The 12,891-nt window shown below is 41.0% G+C and overlaps 1 protein-coding gene across 8 annotated transcripts in view; it reads right to left on the reverse strand.

The window, feature by feature from the left end:
• Nucleotides 1-12,891, reverse strand: part of MICAL2 (microtubule associated monooxygenase, calponin and LIM domain containing 2) — a 124,665-nt gene that overhangs the window by 82,494 nt on the left and 29,280 nt on the right. For all 8 annotated transcript variants that reach the window (XM_021400973.1, XM_021400972.1, XM_021400970.1 and 5 more), the window contains exons 3-5: nt 2,026-2,233; nt 1,273-1,389; nt 109-210 (exon numbers count right to left, since the gene is read on the reverse strand). In XM_021400973.1, the coding sequence (XP_021256648.1) occupies nt 109-210; nt 1,273-1,389; nt 2,026-2,233 (427 nt within the window). The remainder of the gene's footprint in view (nt 1-108; nt 211-1,272; nt 1,390-2,025; nt 2,234-12,891) is intronic.

The following is a 12,891-nucleotide window of genomic DNA, read 5'->3' on the forward strand; positions in this document are numbered from 1 at the left end:
ATCAGTGGATTTAAAGGTAGCCTGCTGCTTTTTGTTCTCTGACTTCCAGGTCTTCCAATATACCCTAACAGAAAAAAACAACATGGTGAAGAGCACACATTCACCTACCTTCTAATGTGTTTCTGCGGCCATCTGCACCAATAATAACATCAAATTCATACTCTGACAAAGGGTGATCCACAGGGAGAAACTCAGCCCTCCAACCTATCTCTAGAAGTACAAAGAATAACATTTGTTCAGAAATACAATAGGGTTTCCAGAGTCTGAAGAAAAGGTATCAGGATAAGTGGTCTATTTCTCATTCAAACGGACTTGCATTCTGCCTCAGATCAATGCAGGAAGTTCTGCTGCAGTCAAAACTATATACAGACTGCATTAAGCAAAGTGTCAAGCTCATACGCTGAGAACGTAAAAAGGAAGCCTTTATTTGTATTGCCTAAAGCAAAAACTTCCTCTAAGGCCCATATCACAAGTACATGATCACAAAAATAGTCTCTCAACAACTTCATTAAGAGAGCACACATACATATGAACAGGAAGACAGGGGTTTTAAAACAAGAAAAATAGTCTGCTCTCATCAATACTTTTAATTCTGTCTTCTAAATGGCAATTTAACAGAGGTATAGTGATGAAGCTGAATTTCATATTTGCATTAACTTACAACTGTTTGACTGTGCTTGTACTGCCAACATTTAAAATACATATGTTTTAAGTACTTTTAACAATTTATTTGTTCTACTATTTGTACATGAACGTTTAAAGAGGGATAGCATAGCATTTTAATGAAGTAAAATTTCGGAATATTCTATTGCTACTACTTCTTAAATATTAATAATTTTTTCTTTATTTCATAGAAAAAATCTTGCATAAGATGGCTGATAAGATCGTGAGCAAGTGAGAGTTGTATCAAATGTGAAAGCAAAACGAGGCTCAGAGAACTCCATCCATTCTCTATATTTATATTATCAATCAAAAATTGTTTTTGCAAGAAGATACCAGGAAGGCACACCAGACTCCCTGCAAAGCCTCGAACTCATGCCAGAAGGCACAGTGCAAAACCTCAACTTTTCAAGCTGGATCATGTTTTAAGAATTATCAGAGCACTGTCACAATGATAATTGTTATGCCTACAGTTGCAGACAGCAAACCAGGCTAAAAAAGAAGGGCAAAAGACTCCAAATCCTTTAAGCAGAATTCAGCTACCTTGACAGATTTCTCCTAAGACCTGACATGAAGTTACTCTATAAAGAATCACATTATGGTAAACCATACTTTGATTTTCCTGATCTTCAGGGGGTTCCAAGACTTTCACAAATTCTAGATTCACATGGATTTCAACTCCTAGCATAAGTGCAACTTTGAAGAGGATAAGTTGAAGTTGTCGAATACCTGTAAATAGCAAGAAGCAAAGATGCGTGAATTGCATGAGCAAGTACAGGTACTGTCAGCATGCCACCCAGCTGATACTCATTGTTAACAGAAGTATAGCACTATTATTTCCCATACTGTGATGAATTCAAATGTAGCAACCACCACAGGATGTTGTTCTCCTACATCTCATTTTCCACAGTCTCATAGGTAATAAAACTAATTTCCATGATTTTCTTAATAAAAATTTTAAAGCTTTCCTTCTTAATGACATTCAGAGTATTTGCATACCCAATACGTTAACCACCTGAAGAATTTTACAGCACAAAAATATTTCCGTGTGAAATACCACACATGCATATATTCTCATTACATTAGGAGCTGCATCTACCTTTAGCATACTAGAATGAACATCAAGATCCTACAAACAGCTGTAATAGACATATTATTTAACAAGTCCAGACTAAACAAACTGCTCCATAAGACTGTCATTTGTCCAAGTGCCGTTTTGCTTAAATGAAACCTTTTATTCTCTCTCTTTAACGTGCATATACATGTTTATGGCAGATAAGCCTTCCATCCAGCAGAGAAAGTCTCCATTAATCTGATCTCCAAGTCTCTTTTATCTGAACATGATCCCTATCCTTAGGTACTTACTGATGTGATCAATAGATCCTGCACAGAATTTCCCATAAAATTTCTTTGCTCCTAGTCCCCGGAGGTCATGAATTGTAAACGGCCAGAGATGCAACACATTGTTTCTTGAAAAAGTGTCCCGCTTCTCCACGACGACGACTTTGGCTCCCAGGAAGGCAAGTTCTATGGCAGTTCGCAAACCACATGGGCCACCTCCAATAATTAAACACTACCAGAGAAAAGAGGAAGTTTTATACAGGATTTGGTACTGATTTCTAAACAATCTCTAACTTATTCTACTGTTATGACTTGATATTTGGTCAGACTCATGCTACCAAGAGTGTCTTCAAGTCAACTATATAAATCAATAAAGAGAAATTTTGTTTGCATGGGGCATTTAGACAGTTTACAAAGGAGGATGAACTTCTTCATGCAGATGTAACAACATCTGACAAAAAGATGTGACAGAAGGAACTGTGGAAAGCCAAACACCTCTTAGAATCTGCTTGAATATCTCTCATTTACATTTAGCATTTCAGAAGTGTTTGCAGTAAATAGTATTACACCTACATAAAATGGAATGGAAATAAGCGGTCTTGACGTAGGCTTCATTTATTAAGAGGGAACTGGCACACATTTGCTGGAGCTGCTAGTTAAGCTAGCTGTCTTATTGTACTTGTTACTCTCCTCCAAGTGAGGAAACATCCTGAATAGAAGAGCCTGGTTCTTCTGCTGCTGCTGTAATGCAGGGTACATCAAGAGAAGTCAGTAGACGCGCCCTGCTTCACCAGAGGTGGAGAACGTGGCAAGCCTTATTCCATTTCATGCAGTGGTCAACATCCTTACCATTAAGACAATCACTTCTTAGGGGCTTTAATCTGAATTTGGGCATTCTTAGAAGAACAAATGCAACTATTAAAGAGAATTCTCACCTAAATTTTAGCTGACAGCTGTGAGTTTTCAGAGATTAACAAGCAAACCACTTCCAGAAAACTACTAATTAAAATCCAAATAAATCTGGTGTTTACATTTTCCCGCTTGACTACTAAAAACCAACTAGAAACAGTCTTGGAAGCTCAGCAACACTCACATTCCCTCACGAAAGGGCAATAAAAAAATACAACTAAAAATAGAAAGACCTCACAAAACCTACACCAGCAGTTCAAGCAATGGGCTTGGGATAGGGAGCGTCAAGGTGGGCACCAGCTGAGGGGTGAGCTCTGGATCCAAGACTGAGCTGTGCTGCAGAGCAAATCCAAAACCATTATCTCACAATGCAGACACGCTCCTGTGTGTCCCACATACATAGCCAGACAGTGATTACAGTTTCAAAGCAAGTATGGACTGTATCTGGAGGCTCACTGGATATGAGTCTGGTTCCCATTACAGTTCTCTTTCATAAAATGGGGTCATTTATTTATTTTGGTTTGTCCATTTGTTTTCAGGTTTTAACATCTTAAAAATTACCTGGCATTGACTTTTGCCCATGACTTTTGTCCAAGCAAATCACATAAGTATAAAAATGTCTTTTTTTTTTTTTTTTAAATTGAATAACGTAAAGAACTCGCATTCTCACTGACATAAGCTCCTGCAGGGTGTTTTTGCAGTGATTTAAGCAAGTGTTTTATTAACTAGTTATTAAGTTAGTTTGTTGTACTTCTATGTCCACACCTGATTTATAATTAAAGAAGAATATTTCTCACTGCATGCTAAGTAGTAAGAAAACATCAACAGATACAGTTATATAAAGGAGAAAAATAGAGTGCAGAAGATAACCTGACTTAGGAAGCAGATCACTGACAGAGTCCAGGTCAGCTCTTCTCTGTATGTACTTGTGATTCATGCGGGTACTCCGAGTTCTGACAAGCAAGTGACAGCCTTCACAGCTACACAGACTTCCAGTAATGTTTAGCAAGCACTTAGAAACATTTCACAAATCAAGACCATACATGGTTTGATAAAGTTTTTTTTTTTTTTTTTTCCCCTTGGGGGCTGGGGAGAGGGTTAGGGTTTTTTTTTTTTGGCTAACAAACTGTATCATATATAAATAAATGCAACTTTAAAAGAAACACCCCCCCCCCCAACAGTCTTTTGAGATTTAGTCATAGTGAATCTTGCCAAATAATAAACCCCACACAGAAAATATTGTTAGTTCACCCTGGTGCTCCACACCATGGTATGTTAAAACTTAAGAGGATTCTACCCTCTCCCCTCCTCCCATCAACACTGACAAATGATGTCACTAATTGCCTGGAGACTCTTTAAAAATGGTTGTGTATTTGCCATCCATCCATGGTTACCTTCAGTACACATCTTCATCTCAGAACTGTTTGTTCTTTGATTTATTAAGGGTTCTTCCTGCTGATTTAGAGCTTACATTTGGCACTTTGTCTTCAATCTTAAAACTTCTGGGATCAAAACCTGCAGAATTACTTTGCAAAGGTAATGCCTACTGCACTTGTGCTCCTACCTTTATTGCATAAGGAAAGGGACCATATCACTGGCCTGTCCCAGCCCTTCCTTCCCAGCTCTCCACTTGCAAATGAAGTCACAGAGCAGAGAAACCTTCCTATAATCAGCCTAGAAGGAGCCTTGAGTAGCTTTCTATTTTCAGCAGCTGTTACCACAGACTTCTGGTTCACCGGGGGCTGCTCTTGGAATTACTTTATTGCAATTTAACGGAGAGCAACTTCCTTCGTGATAACTGACATCACACGAGCAAGTTTGGAACGATCAGTCCCAAATTCTTATGAACATAATTGGACAACTGCTGGGAGTCTGTCATTCCCAGCACCATTCGCAGGTCAGTTGTCTTTTAATGTTTTACTACTGAGAGCGTCATGTTATATTAGCACAAGGTACTGGCAGAAGACCTATCTCTCTGCAAAAACTTCATAGTACAAGGTGTTGATCTGCTTGCAAATATATGGAAATACTTCCCATCAAACAAGAAGCTACATGAAATTTAATGTGTTCTCCAAGAATAGGGCCTATGTTACAAGGCAGGAGCTGGCTGAAGTACAAAATTGATAAATGAGAAGGGAGGAAACAACATAGTCGCACATTATGAGGCGGATTAAAGCACTGACTTTAAAAGGCCTAGTTTCTTCCTTTAACTTTCATGAAAATAATTTATCCTTTGCACATATTTCTCTCAAAGATCTGATAAATGATTAAAACATTGACTACCACCCATAGGAGAGGAAAAGCACAACCTGAGAAAGGGAACCACACAAGGACTCCAGACTCACGACTCCCTGTCCTGGCCCTCCACGCAGCCAAGTGCTGCTCCCACCAAAGCCTGGCCCACCAGAGAAAAGCCAGGCACTGCGGGGGCCCTGCCCACATCCAGCCAGCCTCACACAGGCACTGGGCAACAGGAGCAGGTACAGTTACAGACATCAAGTTCTTTGCAAGAGGCAGCAGCTCCAGCCACGCAGCAACTGCCTGCACCAAGCTGACTGCCTATAAGCACCAACTCCTGAGGTAACCAACATCTGATCACTAAATTCACCCACACTTCTTACACACATACTGGATGTGAACGATACGAATGACTGATACGACAAATGCAACAATGAATATAGTACATTTATGACATAAATTATCCTAAGTAAATGGGCATGCTGGTTTGAGCTCAACTTCCGCTAGGGCATTTTTAGAGTACTGGCTACAAAATTCCCACTGAAGAACTCTAATGCAAATGGCACAAGGCCAATAATAGCTGCTGAGTGATGAACTTAAGACTGTTTCAGTTTAAAATGATAAATTTAAGTAAACCACTGAAACATTTGTATTTCAAAGTAATATTTTTTTTGACACAGAGAGGCCTTTTGTTCCAAGGCACACCAGCCAGAAGCACCACTTCCACTCTTCAGTGGAAATCTGCACATATACCAGTGAAAAACTAGTGAGAGACGCCCACCTAGGTTACTTAACCTCCTCTAACTTGTACACAGCGTTCACCAAAATCACCACTTGGGAAGCAAGACCCACAGGGATGGCCCTTGCCACTAGAAACAGGCCCGAAGGAAGGCCTTTGCCATGCACCTGGGAGCTGCTGTCTCGTGCCATAGGTGCCCCTGGCAGCTGTGGGACCCCTACAGTGCCAGGAGGCTCTGCACACAGCCAAAGGGCCTGCAGCCTGCACAGGGACAGGCTGCACTGTCTTCCCATGGCAAACTTGTTCCATCGTTTGCGCTGGGCCTCAGGCGCATTCAGCACTGCAGACGGCGCATCCAGAATGTCGCAATGCCTCAGCCTTCGGAGTGCAACGTCGTGGGGGACAGGGATGCATTAAGAATTAATTTCACTGACACCACAGGATTACATCCTGCATGGATTTGAGCATGCGTTTATTAATGATAGAGCTAAACGTGATGCAACATGAGATAGCCATGAAATTTAATGAAACAACACATTTTCTGGATCAGCAATGACTTTCTCTGGAAAGGCTCCAAAGAAAAACAGCTGCACAAGCATCTAAGGTAGACAGCTACCAGAAGTGCAGCAGGAAGTTCTCTCCACCACAGTGCTTTTCAATTCATCCCCTTCACTACATAGAAGAATGCTTTTGGCAGAAACAGGGCTGCTCAGTCGCACATTCCTGGCTTACTGACTTAAAGTTCATCTCACGTTTGTAGCCTCAGATTTTATCACATGAATTCAGTGACAGTCACTGGATACTGACATGCAGTCAAACGTACCCTGAATCTGAATAGTCAATATAGATTTTTTGGGTTTTTTAATGTTTGAAACATTGTAATTCAAGTCACTTGAAAGTTTATATGCTGCTGCAGACAACATTACAATTTTAAGAGCTAAAGCTTTATTAAAAACAAACAGTGGGTTAAGCTCAAGTAGGTATAATGTGTATAGGCACAATGTGTTTTGTCAACCTAAAATGTTGAGTCTGGTCCAACAACCCTATTCAGCTGCTCACTGTTTCACTAGACCAACCCCCTCCCCCTCAACCCCCCCCATATAAAACACTTGCATCTCCCTTTCTGCATACCAGCCTGAATATAGGCACCAGCAAAGGTAAGGTGCTCAGGTACCAAACATGTGAGCTATGCAAGCACTGCAATCCCCCAGCAGTCATATGCCCTATGCTGCCCGACACGCTTGTACTCATTGCCTGTTGCCCAGCTTGTTGAACACTGCCCTACCTATAAAACCTGGGTTTACTAAAAAGCAACAGATCAGGACCCTGCAAGTAACAGTGGTAACTGTAGACAAAGATGGCGGTGATTTGGAGGTTGTTCATTTGTCAATTTATGTACAATATAAAATGGATAGTGCCAAGCTAAAATAAGAATTATTTGCTTCATTTTTGAGAAAGAAAATAAAAAATTATATCCCAAATTTCTGTCATTTACGTATCTGTACTACATGCTACTGTTAAAAGAAAAAACTCATTCTTTCATCAAAGGAAGTAGGGAAAAACCACATGGGAGCTAATTAAACTCACCCCACAAAAAATAATTTTAACCCTGCTAATATTATAAGGAACTCATAAAACATAGTATAATAGAGGAAAATGTGCTTTTAAAAACTGTTTAATTTGACAAAACTAATAATTCAGTTAAATGTACTTTAATGACAGGTCCTAATTGTCCAAAGGGTTATGCGAGCACTTTATTTAAATGTGTTACAGACAGTTCCAAAAACTACCTTAAAATATTAAGATTAGATGGATCTTGCTGAGCAGACATTTTTGGACACCACATAAATACCACTCTTCAAAAGCAATTGGAACAGCAAGGCTCGTGCACCTCTAATTGCCACCAACCGCAGCAACAAAACTCGGCCCAGCACAGAAATGCTTTTGATCCCACCAGTATTTTATTTTATTCCCTATACCCTCAGCTGAGTGCCTCACGAATACGCAGCTTGGTCTATTCCTGCCAAAAGCGTTTGTATCAGTAAATGGCAAAAATGGAGACACTGCTGTTTTTTTTTTTCCTTAAAAAGACTGCAGTATGGATTTGAAGCTACCTAATCCAGGCTGATTTTGGCCAGAGCTCTTTCCCCCAGCACCGTGCCCTGCAGTTGCTGCCCTCGCAGCTGGACACAGAGCAATCCAGGGATCAGAGGATCTATCTTTATTGCACTCCTTTTTTTATATGGACAAAATGCCAGAAGCGAAACATTAGTACATTTATTACATTCATTTGGCTCATCTTTACTAGGATTTTTGGAAGATAAGCTTCTGCATGGAAAAAAACACGTGTCTTCATTTTTCCTGGATGAATTCAGACATGCTTGCCCAGCCACCCTCTCTGTCTCTAGGACATGCATACTAATATTAGGTTTGTTCATAAAAAACTTTTCATAGTTTGAAATTAAAACAGTGGTATGAAAGACATCTGAAACTTACAGTCTGCTAAGCAACACATTAATCAGAGTCTACATGCATTCAGTTTACTGGAATTTCAACATTTCCTTCACTGATGCATCAAGGCTGACCGGACTTCGTTTTGTGGAGTTGTTCTCAAGAGCTCTCTCACGAGGCCTTGGTCATACTTAAATATCTTGACTTCAATCTCAGATCTTTTATAACAATTTCTAAAAAATAAATTTTTAAAATGTAATTGGTAGACACGATACAAAAAAAGTATCTCCAGAGACTTTCACTTCCTCTCCAGGACACAAACAATCATTTGAAGAAAACCTGCATACCATCTGACAAGAAACCTTATTCTGTTTTTAATAAAAAGATTACATACCAGAAGTCAGGCAAGCGTTTTAATCCAAAGATCTCCTCAAATAAAGCACAAAAGAAACACCTAACATCCTTTGGAATTAAAGGTGTATTTGCTGTTTTCTCACCTGTCTCTCACTGTAATCCAAACACAGAAAAAAAAAAAACAAGAAAAAAGAGGTGGTGTCTTTCTTTTCTTTTCTTTGTCTGTTTGCTTCAACTATCAAAATGAAAACAAGATAAACCTTGCAGAAAGAACACTGTCTATCCTGGACATGAATATGGTCCACAGTATTTATGCACACTGCCATTTTTGTAAGTTTACGCCTGCAACGCTGAGATAATACTTTAAGGCTACCTTTAAAAACTTTAGAAAATTAAAATTAAAATCCAGAAACAGATAACTGGACAACACAGACAAGACGTGGGGCACCAACAGCCTCACCCTTGAGCATAGCAGAGAATAAACAGAGACCAAGCCTTGAGTCCTGCAAGCTTTGTAAATAGTGACATTACTGAGATTGTGACAGCAAGAACAAAATGAATCCGCCACATGGTTACAGAGTCAGGGGCTTAATGAACCATGCTGACCAGCCAGCAGAGGACTTGTCTGCAGACCCAGAGGAAGGGATTTCTCATGCCTGGAGGCATCCAAAGCATGCAGACAGGTTGGTCAACAACCATGTAGCTTTGCTACAGGAAAAAGTTGGCAATATGCTATTTAAAAAGAAAAAAAAAGAAAAAAAAACACCCATGCACAGAAGCCAACATGCTACAGCCTGGCATATCCACAGAGATGAAATATTACAACGAACCTGAAATTTTTTAGCTGAACAACGATCTATGAAATCAGCTAAGATTCTGCTTCAAAACTGGCTTTAGAAAGAAAGTGGCAAGTGACATTATTTCAAGGCTACTTCACAGTATATTTTAAAATATGTTCAGAATCTATTTTTTATATCAGGCTTGTTGTTAATCAAAATCTAATTCAGACTTAGCTCTTACAAGCCAATACTGGGTAAATGAGCTCAAAAATGAACCATCAGGTTTAAGGCAGAATCAAGATTTGTATTTACTTATTTTTAAAGGGTTGAATCATTTCTAACTTCCATATGTAGAATGACAGGACAGCAGCACATGGCAGCTCTAGCTGAGCACAAAACGTAGAGCTGTACAAGTGGCCAGCAGTTCAGTGCTCCTGGGGTCTATTTGCTTTCAGGGTGTGATGCAGTCTTCAAAGACCTTCATTCTCCAGTGCTAGTACTCATGGCCACAGAACTAGTGACGCCAAATAATGTTTCAACCAGCCACTTGCACATGTCAATTTACCATAGATAGGCAGTTACAGTTCTATTTACAAACTGAAAGCACTAGGAATTGCTCAGTTGCCACCACATAGCATAGTACTACTGCATCTGACAGCATCAACAAGGAAGATGGCCTAGAATAAGTCTCACAATCAGAAAAAGAAAATGTATCCTTACTGTAACAGCTTTCAAGACAGTTTCTGCTAGCAGGGAAAGCTATCAGCACTTCCACAGAACAAACAAACCTGGTGGAAGCATATCATGCCACAACAGGGTTTTGGCATCCCTAGTTCTTATTTCCAAAACATTTTTGGCTGAAAACAGGCACTGCTTAAGGAAAGAGTCTTGAAATATAAATTATTAAAAAATTAAAAAAAAAAAAAAGGAAAAGGAACATGATTCAAAAAGAGGGGTAGAGTTGAAGATAAATTCCATGCCTCACAAGGTGTAAAAAGTCTGTTTTGCACCAGCAACCAGTGCAATAGAAGGGGCTCAACATTCTGAGCAGATGGGTGTTTATTTACACAGACACTTACTAATAACTGTTTTCAGTTTGAGCCAGGGTGAAGCTCAAGACCCAAGCACCTGCCTGACCTGACCCGCACCAGTTGTGCTCGTTCCACCACCCCTGGTACTGCTGGGCCACAGCCTGCCCGCAGCAGCCACACAGCCCCGCTGGGCACAACAGCCCTCACCTGCCAGATAAGGCTTCTTGCCATCTGCAGCTACGTCCTTCTCAGCTGAAAACAAGCAAATGAAAAAAAAAAAAACAGACCTCAGAGAAATGCCTTTGTCTTCCACCAAGCATTTGTTGATCAGAATAAATTATTTCGGATGATCTGGGTGTGGAACCCTCGGCAGGAAGCTCACTGCCAGCCCTTGCCGAGTTCTCTCATCTCAGTTACTATTTCCCCTGGAGCAAATATTTTATCTGCATTGTAAATTCAGCAAGGGCAGCAGGGAGCACAGAAATGGTAGTGGGCACCTCCACTAAAGGGGGGATTTGTTCTTCCACTGCTCCTTTTAAAGTTGCTCCTGTACGTCAGCCAGAGGTGCAGAGGAAGTTAGAAACGTGACACTGGTACTAAGCATGGTACAACTGTGTTTACTTCCCAGTTAGGATCTTGGTCAAATGAACAAATCCAGAGCAATGAAAGACAAGCCAGGCAGCATCTTTTGGTCAGTTTCTCAGGCAGAAACATGGCGTGATCTTAGGAAACACAGGCTGTTCTTCAGGACTGAAATAGGAGCACCGAGTGTCCAAGGCATAGTGCAAGCTCTGAAAAAACAAATCAGAATTTGATCTAGAAGTGTGAATGGGGCTACTAGAGAAAGAAGGAGAGGCCAGTAACACTTGGGTTGAGCCCCACGTAACTAGGCAGCATTCCACTCGGGCCTTCTCTAACACAGGGATGAAGGAACTGAAGCCTCTCCTGCAGGCCATGTCCTCTGAGCAATGACTGTTCTCACTGCTCTGCTCTGGGCATGCTCTAGTTTATCTGCCTCTTGCCCACACCATATGCTCCAGGTTGGACCAAGTATTTCTGTGGGAGTTTGACCTGCACCAGCTAGCTGGGAAGGAAGCCAGCCCAGCACCAGCACACCACTGTCTCCCAGAACCACCTCTCCCCGTGTCAGCACTGCCCGATGGGCTCAGCCATGGTCTATTACAGTAAATTGCAAATTATTCTCTGCAGTGTATTCCCAACTTGCTTGGGACATTACATTCCTTCTCCATGACGGTCATAACTTTATAGCAGTTTTTAAAAAATGGTATCCACTTAAATCTCAGATCATTTCTTCTAGTTTTGAAATCTTGAAAGCCAAGATTAGAATTTTAAAGAACTACTGCTCGTTCCAGCTTGGTTACATCCGTACCCATTCTATCCAGTACCTACATTTGTATTAAGTAAGACTAGTAGCAGCCTACAACAGGACTCATTAAATGGCCACTGATGCATTTCCCTCGTCTGGCAGCAAACGGCTGCCAGCACTGGTGTAAAACTCCGGTTCTCAGCGCAGACATGGGAACCTCGAAAAGGACCTGAACCGTAGGAGACAGGAAATTGCTTTATTATCTGAAATCTGGTTTTTAGCAGCCAAACATTTAATCACCTCTTGGTAGCAAAAGTTATGCATTTCCTCACTTATCAGTACACAAACATTACCGGGGCAAAGCCGGGCCCGTCGCTAACAACAAACCCCTAACAGCTACATCTGGCACTGCAGGGCCCCTCCCGAGCCAGGAGGAAGGCCCGACCCGCATGGTGCGGCAGGAGTACCCCTCACCCCACACACGGCCCAGCCTGGCTGATGGGCACATGGCCCAGCTGCTTCACACTGTCAAATCCAAAAGCACTGCAGGGCCACAGCTGCAGGAACACGCCTCGCCATAACCTTTTCTTTCATTCAGATTTAATTAAGCCACTTGTGGTGACAATACTAATATTGTGTGTGAAAGTAACTGGGTACCACTCCCAGCGGGAATCTTTACAGAGTATCTAGGAAATCGGGTCAGGGTGGGACAGTTCCCTTCTGTTGATTCCTTGCAAAGTCATTAAGCAAGAGAGAGAAACAGCACAGCACTGCTGAATTACAGATGTAAAGCCACTATTATCCTACAAGCCAAATATCTTAGAATTCCCAAATGCCTGAAAAAAAATCTTATTTAGGCTGTCTGATTATGTTACTTTGGCCACGGTTCATTGTTTTTCATGACTGATAAAGCTGAAAAATTGTGTGTTTGTGGAAGTGTCTGTAGGATAATAAAGTGATTCCATTACCCAATCACATTCCAAACATTTGCCTTTGCTGACGCAATTTGGCCCAATCTAACAGTTTAAAGCACTGCTCAAAGAGACAGATACTTTGTTTTGT

Source organism: Numida meleagris, chromosome 6 (assembly GCF_002078875.1).
Source record: "Numida meleagris isolate 19003 breed g44 Domestic line chromosome 6, NumMel1.0, whole genome shotgun sequence".
NCBI lineage: Eukaryota > Metazoa > Chordata > Aves > Galliformes > Numididae > Numida > Numida meleagris.